General features: G+C 36.3%; 2 protein-coding genes and 1 long non-coding RNA gene across 3 annotated transcripts in view; 1 reads left to right on the top strand and 2 right to left on the bottom strand.

Moving 5' to 3' along the window:
* Positions 1–21,527, top strand: part of LOC114251987 (MOXD1 homolog 1) — a 73,229-nt gene extending 51,702 nt beyond the window's left edge. Inside the window, exons 3-13 of the mRNA XM_028186448.2 lie at positions 10,613–10,762; positions 11,193–11,351; positions 11,627–11,939; positions 12,263–12,364; positions 13,060–13,223; positions 14,149–14,265; positions 14,447–14,593; positions 16,074–16,228; positions 16,646–16,746; positions 17,817–17,983; positions 19,103–21,527. Of these exons, the coding sequence (XP_028042249.2) occupies positions 10,613–10,762; positions 11,193–11,351; positions 11,627–11,939; positions 12,263–12,364; positions 13,060–13,223; positions 14,149–14,265; positions 14,447–14,593; positions 16,074–16,228; positions 16,646–16,746; positions 17,817–17,983; positions 19,103–19,288 (1,761 nt within the window). The 3' untranslated portion in view covers positions 19,289–21,527. The remainder of the gene's footprint in view (positions 1–10,612; positions 10,763–11,192; positions 11,352–11,626; positions 11,940–12,262; positions 12,365–13,059; positions 13,224–14,148; positions 14,266–14,446; positions 14,594–16,073; positions 16,229–16,645; positions 16,747–17,816; positions 17,984–19,102) is intronic.
* Positions 15,689–17,933, bottom strand: LOC149503267 (uncharacterized). Its single transcript, XR_016325632.1, has 3 exons — positions 17,798–17,933; positions 16,604–16,773; positions 15,689–15,959 (listed from the first exon to the last, which is right to left on the bottom strand). It is a non-coding gene; the product is annotated as an uncharacterized LOC149503267 (long non-coding RNA).
* The window catches only part of LOC114251330 (carboxylesterase 1C), a 43,330-nt gene continuing 38,956 nt past the window's right edge, over positions 21,517–25,890 (bottom strand). The window contains exons 4-5 of the mRNA XM_089739392.1: positions 23,969–24,092; positions 21,517–22,540 (exon numbers count right to left, since the gene is read on the bottom strand). Of these exons, the coding sequence (XP_089595518.1) occupies positions 22,057–22,540; positions 23,969–24,092 (608 nt within the window). The 3' untranslated portion in view covers positions 21,517–22,056. The remainder of the gene's footprint in view (positions 22,541–23,968; positions 24,093–25,890) is intronic.

The raw sequence follows: 25,890 nt of genomic DNA, 5'->3' as shown, positions 1-25,890 counted from the left end.
GGAACACAGTACTGTGTATCACACACTTATGGGAATACGTACATGGAATATCAAATCGTTATACATGTTTTTAGATACGAATGGAGTAATCTTTATATTTGAGTCGACTATTATCAAAGCTGGCAAAGTGACTTTTGGACAATTATTGGTAAATCAGAAAAACGAATTATTGACTTTGTATTCCATTGGCAGTCACAAAACTCTTCTGAACGACATCTTAGATAAATAACAGGTTAAGTATTAACCTTTATTTAATGCAGGTTTTGAACCGTATTCTTTGAAGGAGACGATTATATTCAAATCAATCTGTATTGACATATCAATAACATTTTTTTGTCCAAATGCACAGATTCCCACCTTTGATAATAGAAGACTCAATTTTGTCTTGTGTAATACGGTACCGTGTCGTGCTTAACACCGCATTACATTAAGTAAATAGAAACGATACTATGTTGCAGTTTAAGTAGGCAACACTGGCTTTCTTAGAATCAGTGCTTGTATAATTACGTGCCTTGTAAGGTTAATGTATGTATGTGATAAATTATCAAATATGTAGTAACTTTGGGGTAAAAGACGCATTGAGGATCTTTTTTTTTAATATTTGAAAATAAAAGAACGAGTAATAGGTACTAACTAGCACCCTGTCTATTTCTGCCGTGAAGCAGTAATGTGTTTCGGTTTGGGTAGCCATTGTACGGTAAGCACTGATGCCTATAACTCATGTCTCAAGATGGGTGACGGCATTTAGATTGTTGATTTTTATGGGCTCCGGTAACCATTTAATACCAGGTTAGCTGTGAGCTCTTTCACTTATCAAGCAATAACAATAAATTTGATATAATCGGTAAACACGAATTGTGTCTGTAGGTGAAGTTGGACAGTGAAGTCGAGATCATTGACTATTTGAAAGAGTACTATTCGCAAGATGCGTTTTTGTAATTTAAATTTACAACATGGATAAATTGTATCTAATTTAAGCATCATTCGGCCAGATGAGTCACAGTCTAGACTAGAGACGGAACTGAGGTAACGAGATTGCATCAATCCTTGCTCTTGATTTATGATGTTACTAAAGAAAAACACGCCGTCTGTCTATATCGCGGAATGATTTACGCGCTGCAAAGAAAAAAAACAATAAGTCATTATTTAGTCGTGGTTTAATTATTTAGCTTTTCCTCTATTTCCTAACGAAATATAATTAATAGATATCAATAAAAAATTCGTTAAGTATTAGCGTGAATATAATGAATGTTTTCTCACAAAAATTTGTCCACATTTAATGAATGGTCAATAGTTTTACCTGTCGTTATTAAAAATATTAACGCTTAAGAAAATTATTATTATGGTAGGCGTATTGTGATTATCCAAGTCGGCAAAATTTTGGGAACTATACAATTGTTTTGTGAAGTGGTTAGGTAACTAAACTTTTTTCTGGGGATAGGACCTCTTGTGAGTACGCGCGGGTAGGTACCACCACCACCCCTATTTCTGCCGTGAAGCAGTAATGCGTTTTGTTTTGAAGGGTGGGGAGGCCGTTACTATACTTGAGACCTTAGAACTTATATCTCAAGGTGGGTGACGTATTTACGTTGTAGATTTATATGGGTTTCAGTAGCCACTTAATACGAGTTGGGCTGTGAGCTCGTTCAGCCATCTCAGCAATAAAAAATCAAAATAATTCTTCTTCGTTCTTTTGGATAACATTAAATTTTGTAAAAGAATAAGCAACGTATTTTTTTTCAACCGAACAAAATACATTATGGAAATTATTATAATAATAACAACAAGAATCACTTTAAGTAACTTCCGAAGTGAGGTAAAGTTAGGGATCGCTTCTAAATATGTATACAATATTAATTCAGCGATTTCGTTTTGATCTCACAAACGGGTTTCTTATAATAAATATGATTAAAGAAATAGATTCATTACATATCGTTTAAGCATAATCATGATCCCGTAATCCAAAGCGACTGTACATAGAGAACAACCTTCCATCACACAGGGCGCCATTTTGCATTCCATTGCGTGTTATCAAAAAATAATACACAAATTATTATTAGTGTTCATTTTTTTTTAACCATGCTCTTTGATGTGTACTCAACACTGCCATGCTGTGTTCGTATTCGGAATATGTACCTACTTTAAAAATATTAGGAACGTACGGGTTTTAACACACTGCAAGGTGTATGCGTGCACCTGCTCTGTAATTACGCGATAAGAACACATACATACATACATAAAAGGCTTATTAGATGTATTGAACAGTTCGTATTTAAATGTATACTGATATGTTTTCTTTTGTCTCGAATTCGATTCGGCATTTTCGTGTTTTTTTTTCCTGCCTGATCGCCAGTGACCACGACGGGCTATTCGAGTTTCATCGTGGCTAGCGAGTGAGCTCACTAGGCTCAGGTTAAGATAACTTGCTAAAAACGGTCTTAACAAGAACAATGCTTCGCTGAATCTGCTACCGAATCGGAATCGCGATTCATGTCCTAAACACGTCATTACGGATCCTCCCGATCCATTAACGGTGATTTTAGGTACCTCAAGCACCGGTCACCTTTCTCGCCGAACCCGTCGCTTGCGACGAAGGGCTTGACGAGTAAGTAAATTAACCCATAAACACAGCCCGCTGAGCTTCTCGCCGGACCTTCCCAGTGGGTCGCGTTTCCGATCCGGTGGTAAACTCTGCGAAGCACTGCTCTTGCTAGGGCCGGTGTTAGCAAAACTCCCGGTTTGAGCCCCGTGAGCTCACCTATACGTCAAGGAGAAGCTGAAATAGCCTCTCAAGGCTATCAGCATAGCTAGAAAAAAAAGTACAGGAGTTTGGACGAGAAACTCAGTGGGTTGGTGTCTATAGGTTAAATTGCACGTATTTTTTTTTTTTATAAAATTTGTCGCACATTATTTTTATATTCCAGTTTGTTTGAGTCAGATGAGAAAATTGATGCCTGCAAGGCGTCTACTTGTGTCTATCGATGTCAAAAACGTCATTATACAAACGATCATTATCTGTCGGTATCTTTGAGATACAATGTAGACGAAAAAAAAAAAAAACGTCGAGGGATTAATGACAATATTCTTGGAAGTCCTTTTGGTAAACTGAATTATTGTTCCCACAAAGATTATTATCGGAACCAGTCATACGCAGATGCAATTCTATCATCGTGTTGCGCAAAACATACCGCCGCGCCGTGCCAAAATTGCATTCCTTTCAACCAGGTAACGCATAGTTCGTAGACCTTTATGACTATCGATGTAAGGTTCCGTTTTGTCGATTGAATCCGCGGACGATTCGACGTTTATATTTTATGCCTATTGTATCGCGATTCTCATGCCTGCCATCAACTTGGATTCTCAAAACTTATTCTTTTGTGTGAACGCATAAAGAATTTTAATGCTTCCGCTGCGATATTAGATACAATTGCACTAGACTGCATAACGGCTCGCTTTATAGTAATTTGCCTGTCTCGTTTATATTTCTGCGCATGTCAGCGCTGCGTATGTTACAATGAGCACTGTCTACTCGCATTTATGTACTTAGATTACTATTCTTTTTTTTGTTGCTTAGATGGATGGACGAGCTCATAGCCCACCTGATGTTAAGTGGTTACTGGAGCCCATAGACAACGTAAATGCGCCACCCACCTTGAGATATAAGTTCTAAGGTCTCAAGTATAGTTACAACGGCTGCCCTTCAAACCGAAACGCATTACTGCTTCACGGCAGAAATAGGCGGAGTGGTGGTACCTACCCGTGCGGAATCACAAGAGGTCCTACCACCAGTAATTCGAATTGAAAATTAAAATAAAATATATTCATCGCGCATAATCAGATCGAACTTCAATAACATTGGCATTAAGAGGTTTCCCGATCACGCGATCCGTATAACATTTAAATGTGATTGAGACTGAACGTCACGCAGAGCGCCACCAGAATCAGGATAGTTCTCGTTTGAATAAATAATTTACTTAAAATACCATCTAAGGGTAACGCGTGCTACGAATACAAATATAACCCAGAAAAGTGTACAATTTATTTAGAAAAATAAAAGCGTGAGACGAATAATTTAGTATAAAAGCAAATCGCACGCACTAACTACATTACCTTAGAATGGAATTGATCATTTACAAAAGTTAATGTATACGATTTATTTCTCGAAAACTTCTGTATTTTTAGCAAACTTCAAAAACGGAGGAGGTTATCGACTGTATATTTTATGAGCGTTTCCTCAAAACTTTGATGATAATTTCTTTTTATTTGAAGGCTAGTGTTTCTATTGTTGACTCTATTTAGCAAGCCCATTATTAGTATTCGAGTCGTTTTTAATAATGTATATTTGATTATATTATCATTTTCTATGTTGATATCGGTTTTCTTTTTTGATAAAATTCTGTAATAAATGTCTTGCATATTTGTTTTAAACTAGTGGTCCCCTGGTAGTCGAAATTCGACTATAACTAATGGAAATTATAAGTTTGAACACTATTATGATTCTATTGTCAAGGAGTTATATACTTCTTTAATCACAGATTTCGTTAAGTCTATACTTTAGACAAATTTAATATTAATAAAGAGAAAATAATATTTAATCTATTCTCAATTTGACAGACTGCAAAGAAAAGTTTGACAATAAACAAATAGTATACATGCGTGTGTGTGTCAAATACATGGTGGTGTGTGTAATGTTTTCTTTATTGATTTAATGTATCTTTTATGCATTATTTTTAAAAAATATTAGCATTGTGCACTTCTTCTCTATAATCTGTATAAGTGTGGAAAATTTCATACTCCTCCTTCCGCAAAATTTTCGTAAAAAGGGATTCAAAGTTTTTGCTTCACGTATTAATATATAGATATCCAATCACGATACCACGAGAAATAGAGCAATTATAAAGCGAACTCGCTTCTACGCTAATAAATAACTTATATCTATATATTAATACGTGAAGCAAAAACTTTGTATCCCTTTTTACGAAAATTGCGTGGACGGAGGAGTATGAAATTTTCCACACTTATACAGAATATAGAGAAGAAGTGCACAATGCTAATATTTTTTTTAAATAATGCATCTAAGATACATTAAATCAATAAAGAAAACATTAAACACACTACATACCATGTATTTGACGCACACACGCATGCATACTATTTATTGTCAAACTTTTGTTCTTGACGTCTGTTGTCAAATTGAGAATAGATTCAATATTTTTTGTCTTTGTTAATATTTTTTATAGTGTAGTCGTGGCGAAATTTGTCATTATAGAAATATAAAATACAATCATAATAGTGTACAAACTTACAATTCCAATTAATTATAGTCGAATTTCGACTACTGCGGGACCTCTAGTTTACATTACAACACGTAATGAATAATAACTTCCTACTTTATTATTCACAATAACAATACAAAGTTGGCATCAAAACGAAGCACAGCGTAAGAAAACAGGTCCGTCGAGTTGATATCTGAACAATTAAACCGGGGGTATGATATAAAGTTTTTATTTTTTTAAATTTACAACCGTGGGAAAGAACCTCGGTGTGTTGCGAGTTAAATCGGCAAATAAACTCATGCCGAAGATAGTTCTGTGTTCGGTCGTTTCTCGTGTCGAATGTAGGCGCTTCGTAAACGTTCATAATTTTGTTTTAAAATGTGGGTGAATTTATTCTTGAGAGCGAACGCCTAAAAGTTAATGCCGCGATCTAAAATCAACAGCCGAAACTCGAAGTTTCAGTTTTTTGCACAAATAATCGCTTTTAAGATCGATTTTTGTATAGTTTTTTTGGAACGAAGTTCCTTATGGGACGATGCGGAGGGGTATCCTAACCGGAAAAAAACGTCCGTAACGTAAGATTTTTATTAGTAATGCACACAGTGTACGACTTAACTTTGTAATAACGTACAAAAAAACATATTTTTTTATAATTCATTGACCACGATCTAAGAGCGTTCGTTTGCGCAATACACTATCTCTTATTCAAACAACCCTGAATGAAGTGTACCACAATAAGTTCGCACGTTACCGAATGACCGTGGGTTGTTGCGAAACTTCCAGTTTTATTTTTATTTTTAATTTTTTTATTTATGCCTCGAATAGAACTTAAAATTAATATTTTTATAATAAAGAACTTCGTTCCTGTCCGGTGTCCCACGACACCACGCATCTTTTTTTGTCTTTTTACTAAAGTGGCGCAGGACTAGGTTTTTGAGCGTGTCCATGTTTATGTCTAATTCTCTGGCACCCTTAAAGCCTAAACCTTTCAACATATCAGGCGTCATTACATTCCTCTCAGTCGTGGGATATAAGTATTACAATACTGTAGCGGCGAAAACAAAAAAAAAGTGAATATAACTTAGTTACCTATGGCTTTTAGTTAGTAGAGTTTAGTTTTAACTTTTAAGTAGTTAGTTTTAACTTTAAATTTTTTTTTTTAATTTTTTTTTATATTTTTATTTTTAATTAGTATTTTAAATCCAGAATCGGGTTTTTAGATAAAATTGTATAAAGTTAGCACATCACTTACGCGTTACGTACGAAGCGTGTTTGTTATCCGAGACGATTCGAAATCGAAGTACGGAAATGAAGAAAACTAGATTACTATACAACGTAAAAGAAGTGAAGTGAAGTGAAAAGAAATTTCACTTCTTTTACGTGCACCAAGCTGCACGCGCACCTAATTTTTTTTTATTCCGTGAAGAAATTGCTTAAATATTCTCGATCCTCTCATACGTATCTCAATATTATATTATCGACGATCTCAACTCGTCTAGATGAAGATTCGTTCACACCAAGTTATCAAAGTAACCCTAATCACTGAAACCTCAAGACTTACATTTATTTAATTTCTTAAATGGATCTTTTGTTGTGTTGTTATCATTTTGATGAAAAAAAAACATAATATTATTTATAATAAAGATTGATATTGATTAAACTAAAGCTTGTCTAAACTGAATAGATTAATATCAAAACAAATAATTGTAATTACTTTAATGCTCTGAACACATCTCTCGATCATTGAACTGATTTAAAACTTAGAATGCAGTCAGTGTCCTTCTCACACGAAAATAAATATATAGAGAATCCGCATAAAGCTTCACACGCGGTTATGTATTTTATACAATTATTTCTAGTGTTTTTTTGTAATATTATGTCTACAATCTTCAGAATACAGCGAACATTTGCGCGTACCGCCCTATCATTACAAAGCCAGGTGCTCAAACAGAAGGCATGACACGTGCTAGCGACATCTGCCGCCCAAAAAAAAAAAACAATAATAAAAGTCGGATTTATCTTTATAAGTCGAACATCTGTTTGAAAGCGTCATCAGCTGTTTGGAAATGTGGTTGCAATTTCATCGCTTTGTCCGCTTTTAAATATGAAAAGATATGTTCTGCGGCCTTTAATAGAGGGGGGTCTTGGCATATACTACTAGTGATCACAGAGGGGAGGGAGAGGTCGAAAAAACTAAAAAAATAAGTCACGTAGTATGGGTACGTTCCCTAATGTGGATTTTAATGGTTCAATGATTAACAAAATAAATCGATATTTTTGAAATAGACATTTAACTCAATCGTCTCAGCTCTATTGTTCATTTGAAGATTAGTGTCTGGTAGTTAGTACTGCCAGATAAAGGTATATAAGTATAACTAACAGTAAAAAATTATTGTAAATAGACACGCTTTAACAAAAACCGACTTCAAATAGAAAAAATATATATTCCAAAACAAATTAATATACACTAAAAACAATAATCATCGAAATCGGTTGTCGTGATATTGAGTTATTGAGTTATTCATCTATTTGTCGCGCACGTACTTAATGCAAATTTAAGACTTATATGGTTTTCTCATGGATACCATTATCAGAACTGGACTAAATTGAAATGGGATCACACGAGAAGCGTTAGCTATCTAATAAAAAAAGAATCATTAAAATCGATTCACCCAGTCAAAAGTTATGAGGTAACAAACATAAAAAAACATACAGTCGAATTGAGAACCTCCTCCTTTTTTGAAGTCGGTTAAAAATATGCATCCGACTTGTCGTCTAAATATCACATTCCAAAATGCAGCTGGGTAACTTTTGTTTTGGATGTTCCTAACCGCAAGTTCCTCCTCTAAATATATGTACGGCTTCGCTTTTACCAGAAATAATACTTCCGAAACGATACCAATGAAGTGCACAGGAGATCCAGTTTTTGCGCCAGTTAAAAAAAAAGGTAGAAAATTATAACATTTTTTCATGGCATGAAATTGCAGAAATGAATTACGAACTATTTTTTACTAGTGGTCCCGTACTAGTCGAAATTAGACTATAATTAAATGAACTTGTAAGTTTGTACACTGTTATGATTCTATTTTCAAAGACTATATTATACTTCTATAATCACAAATTTCGCCAAGACTACACTATAAAAAAATATTAATAAAGACAAACAATATTTAATCTATTCTCAATTTGACCACAGACATCAAGAACAAAAGTTTGACAATAAATAAATAGTATGCATGCGTGTGTGCGTCAAATACATGGTAGTGTGTGTAATGTTTTTTTTATTGATTTAATGTATTATTATTATATATTATCTATAAGTGTGGGAAATTTCATACTCCTCCGTCCGCGCAATTTTCGTAAAAAGGGATACAAAGTTTTTCCTTCACGTGTTAATATATAGATAATATGATAAAAGGGATTATGAGAACGCACATCGACAAAGCGTCGCGACATTATAGCCCTCTCATCGTTGCCGCCGCTAATTACATATCCGATCCAGGCGACGGGGCAATGCAAGTGTCCTAAGCATGTCTTGTCGGTTACGCCAGGTCCACTCTTAGTGCTTTTAGGCTCTTCAAGTACCGGTCACCGTTCGCGTCAAATTCTTTGCTGCGATTGCAGTAAACGAACTTAAATTTCACATTTTATGATGCCTTGAAATGTAGACTTATAAGTTAATTTAAACGGGTGACTCACGCGTATTGATCACTGTAATTTAGGACGCTTCGAAATTCAAGAATTTTGATTATACATATGTAGGTATGTTTCATGTACTCGCACGCTAAATATTAAAAGACTCACATTGGGAAACGTTGAAAAAGATTCACTTTGAGAAACGTTGATAAAAGTCTCACTTTGAGTAACGTTGAAAAAAAGAAAGATGTTTTTTCGTGATAGTCTTATATAGATGTCAGCTGAAATGGACATCTACTTTATTTTTATTGACTAGATGGGTGGACGAGCTCACAGCCCAACTGGTTGTTAAGCTGTTACTGGAACCCATAGACATCTACAACGTAAATGCGCCACCCACCTTGAGATATAAGTTCTAAGATCTCAGTGTAGTTACAACGGCTGCCCTGCCCTTCAAACCAAAACGCATTATTGCTTTACGGCAGAACTAGGCTAGTGGTACCTACCCGTGCGGACTCACAAGAGGTCCTACCACCAGTAATAACTCGTCGTGAAGTTCGACAAGCAACGTAGACCATATACACAATACACTGTTTTTCTCGCCGGATTTTCTCAGTGGGTCGCGATTCCAATCCGTTGGTAGATTCAGCGAAGCACTGCTCTTGTTAAGGCCAGTGTTAGCAAAATACGAGGTTGAACCCCGTGAGCTCGCTCATCTAAGCCTAAAATAGCCCCTTCGGCTACTAGCGAACGTGAAAACGAATTATGGGAACGATGGAAAGCATTTTGATGTGTAGCAGAAAATTTAAACGGTTATCTGACAGAGACGACAATCTATTATGTTAAGGATGTAAAACTCAAAATCATAGCCAGAGCACTACGAGTGCAATCAGTGTGCTTAGTGCGAGTTTCTTAACGTTCTCGATAGCGTAAAAGTTAACCCCATTTTGTATGCAGTTGGAACAGCGCCCCTAGCGGCAAACGTACGCAAAGGATCCCATTCCATACAAATATGAGCTAACTTTGACGCTGTCGAGAACGTTAAAAAAACTCGTAATAAGCACACTGAATAATACCGTGTGTGAAATCGCTCTACCCGAAAACAATGAAAGGTAATGCTGTAATTAGGATAATGATTTATAATAACATAATACTGATGAAAGATGAATAAGATAAATTGTATTTTGCTAATGATTTCGCACGCAGTAGTGGTCATTGTACGGTTGACGAGCGTTCAATGGCCTGATGCGACGCCTTCATTTCGCTACCGTCAGAGTGTGAACTTGCGATATGTATGTTTAAAATCCATACTTTAATAATGTAAATATGAAAGTGTGTTTGTTTGGTTGTCTGTATGTATTGGTATTTGGTTGTATGTACCTTCTTGCACGTCGAAATGAAGCAACGCATTAATATGATTTTCTAAAGTTTTAGGTCAGATTAGTGGCATAAGCTACCTAACTTTTATCCCCAGAAGGCATTTCATTCTCTCGGAAAATTATGCTTTATTTTTAGAAAAAAAAAACGCGATTTCATCAGTTTAACTTTAAATTCTGATTTGTCTCCAGATCGGTGTGTTTTGGGTCAGACCTTTGGTATATAATTATAGATATAGATACCACTTTATGTATCAGCGGATTCGACTATAATCCTTGGTATTAGTAACCGAATTATTTGATTAACTTGAATTGCTATTTCAGGATTGTCACGGACCCGACCACGAGGATCTACCAGTAGCCGACGACGTTCAGAATTACGAGCTCATATCTGGGTATCAGAATGCGACCCACACGACTGTGGAATTTCGGAGGCAGCTCAACACTTGCGATAGACAAGACTTTGTTATTGGTGTAAGTATTCCATATCTATACTAGTGTGCGCTTAAGAATTCAAATTCGATAAACATCACTAAGATATCACAGTTTTAAATAATAAATTTTATTTTTAAAATTATGTTGGAAAATTTTAAAAGTATTTCATTTTTTAATATAGCTGAGATTAAAAATCGTAAATAGCTATTAAAATCAGAAAGAAAAATAGCATTTAACAGACCATTCAGATTTTTACTATCTTTACACATATAAAAATTTTGCGTCACATTGTTTGTCCGCGATAAACTTCTGAACTAATGGATCCATTTTTAATAGAACTCACACGCTGTGTGTAGTTTGGTGCAACTTAAGAAACAGGATAGTTTGTATTTCAATTTAAATTTAACTTCTTTTTTAATGACCACTCGAACTGAAAAATGGCCTAAAGCAAATATTTGTTTTGTTTTAGGAGGACACAGTACAAGTGCTTTGGGCGCTTGGACCTGAGGGCTCAGATGGACAGCTTCCAAAACACATGAAGAGTGGATCTAGACCATTAAGACTTCTGCAACCAGTGTCGAAACCCGAAACGATACCTCTAAAACATTGGGATGTCAGATTGACTAATGTAAGTTTTTATATGGGAGTATAGGTATTGGAGTATAGGTATTGGAGTATAGGTATTGGAGTATAGGTATTGGAGTCGTCGTGGCATAAAGATTATGCAGTTGGAACGGCGCCTCTAGTGGCAAACGCAGGCAAACGTTTCAACTCCATATACATTTGATTTAACTTTTACGTTATCGAGAAAGTTAAAAAACTCTCACTAAACACGCAGATGTATTAACAGTCCGTATTCATTTGGTATGTTTAAAATACACGAAGTGTTAATTTATATTCTAGTTGACCATCCCCCACGACATGGCAACGCTATTTTGGTGTAAAATCTTCAAAGCTCCAGACTTGCCTAAGAAGCATCATATAATTGGCTACCAACCTCTGATCGATAGTCGGCCAATAAAAAACGGCAAACCCGTCGCAGACAATAATAGTTTTTCGCCTGTACATCATATGGTTCTATATGAATGCGCTGAAGACGAAGACAAACACCTGTGGAACGTTTGGGCTGATAGCGACGGGTATTTTGGACCAATACGACCAAGTGGTTGGGCTACTTGTGCCAGGCCAATTGCGGCCTGGGCTATTGGATCTCAAGGTAAATAAATACATCAGAGATCCATAGTTAGTTCTTTAGGACTTTAAAAGCATTTTCCAAAGTTAAGACCAATAATTAAAATAATAAATTAAACATTCAAAGGCGATTAAAATCTTAATTTAATAATTCAATGTATTAAGTTTCATAACTAAACAATTCTACTAAAAATCGATAGCATCGAAATGTTCAAATTTCACCGAAACAAGTTATTTAAATTAACAACTCAATTAATTGGACGTCATTCGTCGCGTCTTAATCTTATCGTCGTAAGGTTCATTATCGTTTGGCGCGAAACTAAATTAATTAGCTTGCGAAATTTTCAGGTGAATTCCTGCCGGAAAGCGTCGGTATACCCTTGGGGGAAGACGGAGGGGTTTCGTTCTACATGCTCGAGGTTCATTACGATAATCAAGCGTTGCACGACGGTGAGTTAATGAACGTAATTTTAAAGTTGGTAATAAGTGATAATTGGTAATTTTAGCCCACTGAGTTTCTCGCCGGATCTTCTCAGTGGGTCGCGTTTCCGATCCGGTGGTAGATTCTGCGAAGCACGGCTCTTGCTAGGGTTCGTGTTAGCAACGTCGTCAGGTTTGAGCCCCGTGAGCTCACCTACTAGTTAAGGTTCCGCTGATATAGCCTCTCAAGGCTATCAGCTTAGGTAGGAAAAAATAAAAAAAAAAAAAGGTTATTTTATTTTTCATCGATAATTAATTGCAGGGGTTAAAGGCAATTTGGTCTAAGCGAAATTTCGCTTAATACGCAACTTTTATCTTCGTAATTAAAGCTGCGTTTTATTTGGTATTAGCATTAAAAGTTCGATGTTTTTAATTTGTCTTCAATTAAGCTAACTCGCATTTAAATAGCTGAAGAATTGATGAATTTTTTTTGTTATGACTTTTTCGAAATTTTAAACTTTAAATGGCTCTCTCGTAAAGTTTCAAAAATCTCGCTTAAACCAAATAGCTTTTTTTCACGCATCGAATTACCTATTCCTCTTGATGGGTCAATTTTTTTTTTTTTTAGGAAACTTTTAATTTCGATGAGTCGGAATGCTTTTAAAGCATTTCGAACAGCGAAAGAGTCAGAGCGACGTTCAAAATCATCTTGTTTTAATTCTCAGTTCTGGACAGTTCCGGTATAAGGGTGCACTACACGCCCGCTTTGAGGCAACACGACGCCGCCCTCCTCGGCGCCGGCATAGGGGTGTCGGCCCTCCACGTGATCCCCCCGAAACAACGGCGCTACAGGACCGTGGGGATATGCAGCTCCGAGTGTACCGACACGGTGAGTGTTCGATCACTTTAATACGCTCGTGGTACGAGGTCTTTTGAGCCTGTACGAGTAGGTAGTGTCTCTAGAGTAGATACTTGAAATTGTCGTGGCCTAAAGGATAAGACGTCCGGTGCATTCGTATATAGCGATGCAACGGTGTTCGAATCTCGCAGACGGGTACGAATTTTTATAATGAAATATGTGTTTAATAAATGTTCATGATTGATTTCCACGCTGAAGGAATAACAATTTGCGTAATTACTGGTAGTAGGACCTCTTGTAAGTCCGCACAGGTAGGTACCACTACCCCGTCCATTTCTGCCGTGAAGCAATAACGCGTTTCGGTTTGAAGGGTGGGGCAGCCGTTGTACTGTAAAACGGAGACTTAGAACTCAAGTATCAAGTTGGGTGGCCGCATTTACGTTGTTGATGTCTGTGGGCCCCGGTAACCACTTAACGCAAGGTGGACCGTGAACTCGTCGACCCATCTAAAAAAATCACGATGCACTATTTGAAGATCGTGTTCGTGTATAATAAATTAGAAGCAATTAAAATATCAAAATCTTTAGTCGTGGATATGCCTTTTATTCGTACTTAGCCAATTTAGAATCTAGAATTATGTATCTAGTCTATCCCTCGATATTGTCTATCCATCGAGGCGTCGCGCTAAAAGGGTTAATAGATGTTTCGGTTTTCTGTCGTCACAAAAATTCACCTAAGACCATTCTGAGCGGAAAAACGTCCAGATGGCAGTAAAATATCCAGCACAAATGGGAAATGTATTCAGCGTGACAACGTAATGTAAAAGGTATACCTCAAGGGACTGTCGTAAAGTGACGCGCTATTCAGAAAAAAACGTATAAAACGGGATCGTATTAACCGGATTTTACTATTACGATACTCCCTAGTTTATGCACAATTTGAATATCGATTTCAGACCCTACCCGACGAGGGCATCAACATCGTGTCAGTTCTTCTTCATGCTCACGGAACAGCGAGAAAGATAGCCCTCAAACATGTTAGGGGCACGCAGGAGTTGCCGAGAATATCGGAGGTAAATATTTTCATTTTAGCGCCATCTGTCGGCACATATTAATTTTATCAAAATACGAACAGGTAGCGCTGTATCTATAAATTTAAATTTAGTGAGCAGTTTTATAACGCTTACAACAGATGGCGCTGTTATAAAAATCCGCTTTATCGAAAGTTGACTGATTTTCGTTTTTTGTTTTTAGGAGAACTCATATGACGCTCGATACCAACAATCAAGAGTGGTGCCCGGTGGTAGGAAATTCAAGAGAGGAGATACGCTGATCACTGAATGCACTTACGACACTACATCGAGAACTAAACCTATTTTGGGGGGCTATTCTGCGAAACAGGTGACTTTCAAAATATAAATAACATTTACATGTGGGATCGTTCATGAGTAAAAGCGGGATGAATATAGCGAAATTCTTTATTTGACTTCACAATCACTTCGTACACGTCTTTCTAAAACTTTTTCTTTTCTTCCTTCCCTCTCTAACCTTAAACTGCTATCTCTTTCTGAACCTAATAGAATATTGCCATTACAACAGGCACAAAATAAATAATAATTAAAAAAAACTGGAAAAACGTAATAAAAATAACACTCCCCACATACATAATTAAGAAAACGATATTAAACTTTAGTATGGTTTCTTGAATCTACCCCTAAGCGTTACGGCTTTACCATATACATGTGACTTTAATCCCACAATTCACATTGAGAGTAGTAGTCGAGGTCCTAATGCTGTTACAATAAGGTTTATTTTAGCTTCCAAACAATTGGTCGATGATGATTGTATTTCCGGTTGTAATCTCTAGGGCAGTGCTACCAAAATACCTTAACACAAATAACTAATGCTCTTTATGAACACATATTCATTCTAGAAACATCTATTTATAACTTAGCGTCACGTATACACCGGTCGTCGTGCTTACTAAACCACTGAGGCTTACAGTACTTCCGCAGTTGTAAAACGTTGGTTGTTAAATCTGATGTTGTAATATATACATATATAACTAGCAGACTCGGCCACACGTTGCTGTGGCTAAGGTTTTTGTTTCTAAATAACACGTGGCCGGCTATGCTAATACCAAAAATTGACAAAGTAATAGGATTTTACTGTATTGCGTTTACTACGAAATACATTTCACTTATACTTTAGCCTCAGCAACACGTGGTGCTTATGCCATTAAATTGTAGCTTATATGTAACGTTGGTATTTTTAACACAGCGCCATCTATGAGATATTAATGTCAGACAATATTACAATTGTCTGTAAAAACTGATCTAAGGCCCCATCTGTTACAATTAATAACAATATTCAACATAAGAAATCAGTTTATCGTTAATTAATAAATATTGCGACCATTAATCGAAATAAAAATCATTCGATAAGGCCTAACTTGGAACAAAACACATATTTAAAAAAAAAAGCTAAAATCGGTTCAGTAATTTAGGTGTCCATCGCGGACAAACAACATGACGCGTATTTTATATATATTGTTACGCGCTGGAGTTCGGGATAAATAAAATGCCACCAAATTATAAACTAAAAACTGTATTCAACACTTAAAACACTTCACAAACACTTTAAAATTCTCAATACGCTTCTTCCGCTTCGCTTCAGGTGATCCGTTCGTTGTTTCGCTTCAAGTAGTTCCGATTACTGACTGACTGCGTGCCATCCCTTCACCGCTTTTATAGCCGATACCACATCCCTAGAATTATCGAGAATAATCAGCACATTTCTAGTTTTGTGCTTCCGCTATCTGACAATAGATGGCGTTACTCTTACTGGCGTAACAATATTAATATATAGAAATTGATTGCAGGAAATGTGCCTATCGTTCATTTTGTACTACCCTCGTACGGAGCTGGCGGGTTGCTATTCAATGACACCGGTCAAAGAGTTCTTCGAAACGTTCGGAGTCAAAAAGTTTTACGGATTGAACTTTACGCAAGTCGAAAACATATTTTTGTCATCCGGGTAAGTATTATTTTTTCATGATTCAGTCTAAGTACTATACCAAATACTATACAATGTAAGTACTATAGTGATCGATGCATGTAGTTTTAACTGGTGGTAGGACCTCTTGTGAGTCCGCATGATTAGGTACCACCGCCCCGCCTATTTCTGCCGCGAAGCAGTAATGCGTTTCGGTTTTAAGGGTGGGGCAGCTGTTGTAACTATAGCTGAGACCTTAGAACTTATATCTAAAGGTGGGTGGCGCATTTACGTTCTAGATGTCTATGGGTTCCAGTAACCACTTACCACCAGGTGGGCTGTGAGCTCGTCCACCCATCTAAGCAATAAAAAAATATACATACGGGTTCTAATTTTAATACCAAGGTTTCGATTTACCAATTTGCTTCCATGGTAACGGGAGTCGTGTTATGATTACAGAAGCCTCGAAAATTTACCACCGCAGCTGGAGATCGACGTGAAACAGAGGAGCACCGACGAAACCGCCAAGCAAGGAGACGACCAAGGCGTTGGACTGATGAGTAAGTACAGACAACTGAATGGTCCTTCTGTAAATTAGTGTAGGGACGCACACAAACGCAGCAATATACGTTATTTTCTATTTTTATCTGCCTATGCTGATAGCCTTGAGAGGCTATATCAGCGTTACCTTAGCGTTTACGATGCCCTGGTTGTTTTTAAAAAGCGTGACGTCAGCAATGCTAACGATACTCGTCTTTTTTTTTCTACCTATGCTGATAGCCTTGAGAGGCTATTTCAGCTTCGCCTTGACGTGTAGGTGAGCTCACGGAGCTCAAACCGGGTGTGTTAGTAACACTGACCCTAGCAAGAGCAGTGCTTCGCAGAATCTACCATCGGATCGGAACGCGACCCACTGAGAAGATCCGGCGAGAAATTCAGTGGGCTGTGTAGAATTAATTTCTTCACTTTTCTTTACTTGAAGAAAGGTGGAGTTAAAATGAAGATTGTGTGAGGCAATCAACTGATTTATTGGCGCAAATAGAATAAAGGATATACTTATATATATACGCGCTTAAGACGCGACATATTTTATCATTGTAATTAAAGGTGCGTTTTTTGTTTGGTATCAGCATCAACAGTTCGATGTATTTAATTGAACTTCAATCAAGTTTACTCCATTCAAACAGCTGAAGAAGTTTTGTTTGTTATTATATTTTTTCCAAATTTTAAATTTTAAATAGCTCTCTCTCTCCTTTAAAGTTGCAAAAATGTCGGTTAAACCATATATGAGTCGTCTATTATCAAAGGTGGCAATCTGTGCATTTGGACAAAAAAATGTTATTGATATGTCAATACAGATTGATTTGAATATAATCGTCTCCTTCAAAGAATACGGTTCAAAACCTGCATTAAATAAAGGTTAATAGTTAACCTGTTATTTATTTAAGATGTCGTTCTGAAGAGTTTTGTGACTGCCAATGGAATACAAAGTCAATAATTCGTTTTTCTGATTTACCAATAATTTTCCAAAAGTCAGATTGCCGGCTTTGATAATAGTCGACTCATATATCGTTTCACTCCTCGCGAAATATTATAATATATGTAACTTACTTTAATTTCTCGTCCACAGAGGAACTAGTGATCGTTGAGCCGTCGGAGTTCCTGAACAAGTCGTTCATGGATCACCTGAACGAGATGCCCTGGGAGGAGCCGCTGCTCACCGAACAGATCGAGAAGTCGCTGTACAACGGCATGCACATGACCTTCTGCAAGAAACGGGACGATTCCTGGGGAATGGTGAGGATTGTTCATTGCATTTAATTTGAGATTAAATAATCAAAGAACTAATAATACTCTTGTTTAATATACAATAGTAACATAATTGATACTAATTATATACTATAAATACGTTTTTTGTAATGCTTAGATGGCTGGATGAGCTCATAGCCCACCTGGTGTTAAGTGGTTACTGGAGCCCATAGACATCTACAACGTAAATGCGCCACCCATCTGTTCTATGGTCTCAAGTATAGTTACAACGGCTGCCCCACTCTTCAAACCGAAACGCATTACTGCTTCACGGCAGAAATAGGCCGGGTGGTGGTACCTACTCGCGCGGACTCACAAGAGGTCCTACCATCAGTAATTACGCAAATTATAATTTTGCGGGTTTGATTTTTATTACACGATGTTATTCCTTCACCGTGGAAGTCAATCGTGAACATTTGTCAAGTACGTATTTCATTAGAAAAATTGGTACCCGCCTACGGGATTCGAACACCGGTGCATCGCTACATACGTCATGCACCGGAAGTCTTATCCTTCAGGCCACGACGACTTCAACATTCTAAACTACTAGCTGTACCCGTCTGCTTCGCTGGGCATTCAAAATTAACATTATTATTTCTCACCCCCACAAAGATTTTAATCAGTAACGCCCCCGCAACTGGTATAGGGAGTCCAACACTCATATAAATATTAACCTATCCATTAAGTACATGTATTTTCTACACGGATACCAAGTTTCAAGTCAATCGGATGCATGGTTCTGTAGTTATAACGGAACATCTGTAAAAACCACTGTAGATTTATATATTATATAGTATAGATAGTATTATAATTGATACTAATTATATATTATAAATACTATATAATTATATATTATTAATCAAATTAAAATGAATTTGATACAGGCTACTATGGCGAAGCTTGGAGTGGTTCTATGTCTAGCAGTGGACGTCTATGGGTTAATAAAAATACATTTAGGTTTCAAATTGACAATCTATGTCTCACTGAGTAATGCCATTGTGGCGGGGTTCAACCTTACTCTGTGGCGATAGACATTATATCCCGTGAAGATTAAAACCAGACCTTTAACCTTTTGCGTAAATTAAATTCGTATTTTTTTCATCACAGCCAATACAAATACAGAACTACCCTGCGTATTCGGAATTAACGACCAACGAAGCGTCCGAAAAATCTTGCAACTACAAGAGTGTGAGACTACCCTCTGTAACGAAGTCTTCGACGGGCGCGGCCGCACATACAACTTTAAGCTCGATCGCACTGCTCGCTTGCATCTCGCTTGCGGCGACGCGGTAATCACAATAAAAAGGTGAATTCGATGTGAGAATTTAAAATCCGGTTCACATTCAAAACTGAACTTTATGACTACGCCATCAAGGTTCGTTTTCGCTAACGCTAAATATGAAACGACTCGCACGTCAATAGTACAACGACGTAAATATTTCACGACTGAACAAACCGCGAACAAACGGACATTAAATTCTGTATATTAGATATCGAAATACGGTATTAAATGCCTTTTTTTTTTACTAGACTTTTATGTAGACGTTACATTACAAATATGGACACTTTTTAATTTCGAATCGGATTTTAAATTGACACAGCTCGATGATCTGTTGTTTTCTATTTTGTTTTGTTTTTTTTTTTTTCACCTGTGGGTGATGCCCTTTCATAGTATTATCAAGCCGAATTATGCATTCATAATTTGTGCTTTGTTTGTCTTTAAACACGCGTTACTACGATCGTAAACCAAAGCGTCGTAACAACTAAGTTTTAATTGTAAAATATCGAAGTTCTTTTTTTTTTGTCAACAGTACTTATGCGGTCTTGCTCATGTAGCCTTTCTAGTTGTTATATAGTATTTTCATTAAGAAGATTCTATATAAACTTGATACTTTTTGTAAATTTTCGTTCGTTCGTTTTAATTCGTGTTAATTGTAAACCTGAATCTATATATGAAGTTACTATTTATTTTTCTTTGTATTTAGCAAACAGTAACTACTTGCATGCTGAAAGCATAAGTTTGTAAACTAATCGAATCGTATCGCGACGCTGCGATAGATAATCGATATTTTAATTGCGTTTGTATGATTAAGTATCGAATATTTTTCTTTACTCAACTATTTGTATCTTTTTACCGTAATGTCCCTGATTTTGTAAGTTTTGTATCTTTTTACCGTATGTCCCTGATATTGTAAGTTTGTGTACGTTTTTTTTTTTGGTCGATATTATTTTATGAAAATAATTTCGTTGTACAAAACCAATGCAATATACACTGTTTTTCATTGTTCGAATAATCATGTCGCTTAGAAATAAGACAATAGTATTTTTTGTATATTCTACTGTTATTATCTGGAAGCTGGCAACATTCACTTTCAGTGTTGCCGATTTTCAAAATTACAGTGAAGATATCGGGCATCCTATGAGTTTCGTTTGTCTAATTATTTTTTAAATTTAATTGTGGATATTTAATTTACTAGAGTACTGGAAATCCGTAACAATTGTGAATGAGTTGTTAAATTATCGATGAACAAAAGGATATATTTATTTGTTGGTCAATGCAATAATCATTTAACACTTCAAAATACCTACTAAATTAATAATATTTAATAAATTAATATCGTTAACTTTAAAATGACAGCCCTGTGATTACGAAATAGTATTTTATTCATTTAACCAAATATCGTTCGAAGATGCCTAATAGTGAAAGCACACATTGCAATACAAAATGCATTTTATGTGTTTAGAGAACCGATATTAAACACAACATTTTTTTTTTTATTTTAGTCTGTAATTATAATTCGGTGCCTTAATCTTAAGGAGAGGCCTTGTTTTTGATACTAAGGTTTATGAGATTCGTATTTTTGCGATATGTTTTTTTTTTACATTCACACAGGCTGTGCGTATTATCGATAATTTAGTTTTTTTTTTTTTTTTTCTATAACTTAACTATAATTGTGTTACTAATGATTTTATTTAAAAGTTTAAGCATAAACAGTGAAAGCGCCGAAATGATTTTATTAAATGACTAAAATATACCTAATGAACATTGCAATTAAAGTTTTCACAGATTATAATAAACAGAAATTTTTTGTTCGGAGAAAGCGCCTTTAGTAAGATGGTAATACATTTATAATTTGTATTCACGTTATGAAGTTTTTATGAATTAATGCAATCCGAATATGTAATTGACAAATTAATGCAGTACATAATATATTAGATCTTGCATGATCGTATAAGTTTATAAAGAAAGAACAAAATGATGTTTTTAAAGGATTATGTTTATCCTAGATGTCTACAGAGGATTATATGCGTTTAGTTATAGAAAGAAATAAACTAAAACTCAGTTTTTTTTTCTAAATGAAAAATATTAAGTTTTTTTTTGAGTCATAATGTAGCGGAATGAACAAGTGCATTTCTATTTTCTAATTATTTTATATTTTATACTCTAATTCCTGAGGGCTTAGGCTGTAAGAATACGCTTAGTAATTAAGGTTTTTATTTATTAAAAAGTCAGTATAATGCGTTTTATTCATTTCTCTTTTATTTTTTTTAATACATCAGTACATTTTCAAAGCTATAATAAATTGTTTATTAAGGCTACCCAGTGCTACCATCATCAACATAAATTCTGAGGATCTACATTATGCCTATTGTTTACAACGATATTGAATTTGAAAGCGTGAGTTTTTAATTATTAATTTGGAAATAGACCACGGAATCAAAATCTTTCAAAGAAAAGAAAGGATTATCAAAAGAAGGATGAAAAAAGGATGTATTCCAACCAAATAAACGTCTTCGAATATATGATCCCGTGCTGCAGTGAAGCAAGACTCACTAATTACTAGATCAACAAGTCGATCCGAATACATTGGATTTTGTTTATATCACTGAAATTAGTTTTTTAAATGATGGCAACTATTACTACTTTAAATATAAAAAGGATGTGTGATAGAAACATCTCGTTGTCTCTTTCGCACGTTGAACGTTGCGCATCTTAATTTCGGGATTCGTTTTAAAAGTATAATAATTTTCGTGATTTGGATGAAAACGAACAAATATATCTATCGAGATGTTTTCGCGTCAGTTTTTTTTGTTGTCGTTGAATAATGATTTATGAACCATTGGAGGCTGTAGGGTTCAGCTGTGACCGTACTTTCCGCGCCGGGTTTGTTTGCAACGGTGCTCGTTGGTTTAACATTGGTGACGTCAAAATCAAATCTGTCTCCTATAGCTGCATTAGCGTTGCTTTGAACCGAGTTACTGGTCGGTGCGGAGCTCGATGACCCGCTGCTCGATACTGACGATACTGCGTTTGAGTTTGCTTGGGCGGTAGCAGCGTTTTGACTGGGCGTGATAGGATCGATGAATCCGTTAGGCCTCTGCACGTGGGTTTGTGGGTTCTTCCTGTGCGCTTCTAGGGCTTGCCAGTTGATGAACCAGAAGGGTTGCTTGTCGACAGGCAACTTGCTCAGTCTATCGATCAACTCTAAGTCTCCGTTCGCTTCGATCGGAAGTCTTGGCGTTGTTGAGTCGTCATCGCCAAATCTGAAAGCGATTTTGTGGTGAGATTTTTGATAATACCTTTTTGGTTCGTATTGGTTACCGATTTCACGGCATACCAGTATGCTTAGTGCGAGTTCTTTAACGTTCTCGATAGCGTAAAAGTTAGCTCATATTTGTATGGAATGGGATCGTTTGCCTGCGTTTGCCGCTAGGGGCGCTGTTCCAACTGCCTACAAAATTGGGTTAACTTTCACGCTATCGAGAACGTACTAAGCACACAGAGCCCATAGAAACGTGATCCGGGCGCTCATCTTGAGGCACGATGTCAATCTCAATCATAATGTTTAACTGCGAAATAGTAGTTTTCCGGTTTGAAGGGCGGAACAGCCGTTATACAATTAAGACTTTAAGATATTCAAGTATACTGGTGTATATGAGAAACCTTCTATAATTTAGGAATGCGTTTTTATTTTTATGGCCCGTGTAGGCGTGTGTGAGTGGTTACCGTCGCTCGTGGACGTCAGCAATGCCAGGGGCAGAGCCAAGCCGCTGCCTACCGTTTAATACCATCCACAAGCCTCGTTTGAAGAATGACATGTCATAGCGCTCGGGAAACACCATAGATGGTAGCTTATTCAAGCCGTTTGGTATGAAGCAAAAAAGATCTCTGGAATCGCACTGTGGATGATGGATGAACGCAGTGGCTCCAGGTAGTATGGATGGATTACTATGCGCAGAGGGCAAACGCACAAAAGCGGGCAAGACCTCAAGAAGCAAAGGACCTCTTGAGAGCCCGCACGGGTAGGTACCACCGCCCTGCCTATTTCTGCCGTGAAGCTGTAATGCGTTTCGGTTTAAGGGTGGGGCAGCTGTTGTAATTACATTGAGACCTTAGAACTTATGTCTCAAGGTGGGTGGCGCATTTACGTTGTAGATGTCTATGGGCTGCAGTAACCACTTAAATTTATTTAAGTTAAGATTTTGTAAATTTTCTGAAACCGTAAATTAATAAAATTTAATCAATTTGTCCATAACAAATAAAGTCTTTAATGATTTTTTTTTCTTATTTTCTGTGTTTAACATATAAGTTTAGGGGCATTCGCTACAAGATGTCGCTAGTTTCCATACAAAAAAATATTTGTCTTAAAATATCGCAGTTTCAGGGCCCTGAGAACCAGAGAACCAGTGTGCTTAATGCGAGTTTCTTAACGCTCTTGAGTTAGAAGTTGGAACGTTTGCCACTAGAGGCGCTGTTCCAATTGCATTTAAATTTGAGTTAACTTTTACGTTATCGAGAACGTTAAAAAACTCGCACTACGCACACAGAAGTGTCATGAGCTTCGCTGTCTCACTACTGCAATGTTTTTTGTTATATGTGAAAGATTACTTATGGCCCGGAGCCTTTCCAGTCTTACAAGGGCAAGTGGGCCTGCAAGAGCTCAGGTAATCATCGACGCGTCATATTATTACCTGTCTCCGACAGCTACGGTGGTCCTGTTAGGTGTATCCGGGAATCCAATCGGCCTTGATCCGGCGAAGGAGGGTCGCTGACACAGCACCAGTGTAGATGAGGTCAGCAATATAACAACGGTTGCTACGTTCTGCTGTTAAACAAATGTAATAAGGAATTGGTATGAGTAACATAAATGTAATTCATCTTGGAATAAATAATTTGCACTATTTAATGATTTTGATTATAACATTAGGTTCTTTGTATTAGTACATAAAAAATAACGCTTTAAGCAAAACAATCACACAGAAAACAAAATCAAATTGAAATTAAAAAAAACAATAAAAATTTAGGGCTTAGCGGCGATTCGAACAGGTAAAATTAGACGGACCATTATTCACAACTAGATCTCACAAAACCATCAATTACATGTTCGTAGCTTTCAAAATATATTACCTAATACAATTCACGATTTGGTGATAAGACTGATAAGGCCTAAGTAAGCCCTCTAAGCTCTAAGCCCTCTCTGGAGAGTACCACATTCTGTTCATTTATAATCATTCTCCTGCCCTTCTCCAGTCACCCGGGTCCGGCGCAACATGTTTTTCCCTTCATATCGTCTTTCACGCAATCCATCCATTTCTTGTTAGGTTTACCTCTTTCTCTGTTCATTAATTCATTTTGTTTGTCTGTTCATTCTATTCATTTATGTCGCAATAATCGTGCGTAATAATCGTGGCGTTTACTGACAACCGACTTAACCTATAACAGGTGTAAGGCTCTAATAAAGAATAAAAAAAAGCCGTCAGACGATTAAGCCATCGGCCACATTCATGTTATGATGTCTATGTGCCTTAGTGATTTAATCATTCGATCAGTTGTCATGTAAGTAATAAATAAATAAAAAGAATCTGCATAATGACAAAACGGCTAAGCCGTTTTGCCGGTTCTTCTTAGGTCTGTGGTTCGCATTGAAACTGGTGTTAGCGTTAACATGTTTTAACATCGACCTCCGATATTGAATAAACTTATTATGATCGAGATTCGAAATAAATTATAATATGTAGATTATATTAAGATAATAATAATTATGCCTTATTTATTGTTCGGACCTAGTTATTAAAACGTCTAACCAGAAAAAATAGCATGCATGTGTAATTTTTATCCGATTAATATAAACAATTGTAATAGTAGGTGGTGTCTTTAAAGGATTAAATAAAAAAAATCTTTATAAAAATCATGAGCCACTTAGACAAACCAACATGTTTCCTTATATCACAAGTACACTTTTCTCAAAGCGTAAATAATAATTATACTGTAGAAGTATAAAATCAGTTTTGTTTTTATACGAAATAACTCAAAATAAGTAGGTACCTACTTACCTTATGCGTACCTACCAGTTGAGATATGATATTACTTTTTATTCAAAATTCTACAAAGTTCTACTAGTTACAAATAATAGTTAAAGTACATTACTCACCAGCATTATGTACATATAATAAACATATAAAATAAACTTACCGAAATCATCGTGTCTCCTAAGCGTATGTAATTTAATTAAGCTGAAATAAAATTTCTCGGTAACTTATAAACACAGCCAGTCTGGTGAAGAGTACAGCGGTGACTGGTTTTACCGACAATTGACAAACAAAAAATTAAAAATCCTATAAGGAAAACTTCGTAAGTCGTGTCTGTCACTTACTTATATATTTATATTTATCTGCGCCGTTTATATTGTGCTCATAAATTAGAGCACGAAAAAGAATTTCAATCAGATAAACGATATTTAGACGCGTTCTAGATTGGTATCCATATTGTTTTAGTAGATTGAAAATTCTGATTATTTTGTCTGGAATATAATTTTTCGTTGAAGCAAACAGAGAAAGGAGCCGAGAAGCTCAACTGTTGCTGACTTTTATGGCTTTCGCTTTGCAGCGGAAAC

The sequence above is a fragment of the Bombyx mandarina genome, chromosome 03, assembly GCF_030267445.1.
Source record: "Bombyx mandarina strain Sakado chromosome 03, ASM3026744v2".
NCBI classification, from domain to species: domain Eukaryota; kingdom Metazoa; phylum Arthropoda; class Insecta; order Lepidoptera; family Bombycidae; genus Bombyx; species Bombyx mandarina.
The sequence above is the reverse complement of the archived record's forward strand: the minus strand, read 5'-3'. Positions and strand labels throughout refer to the sequence as shown.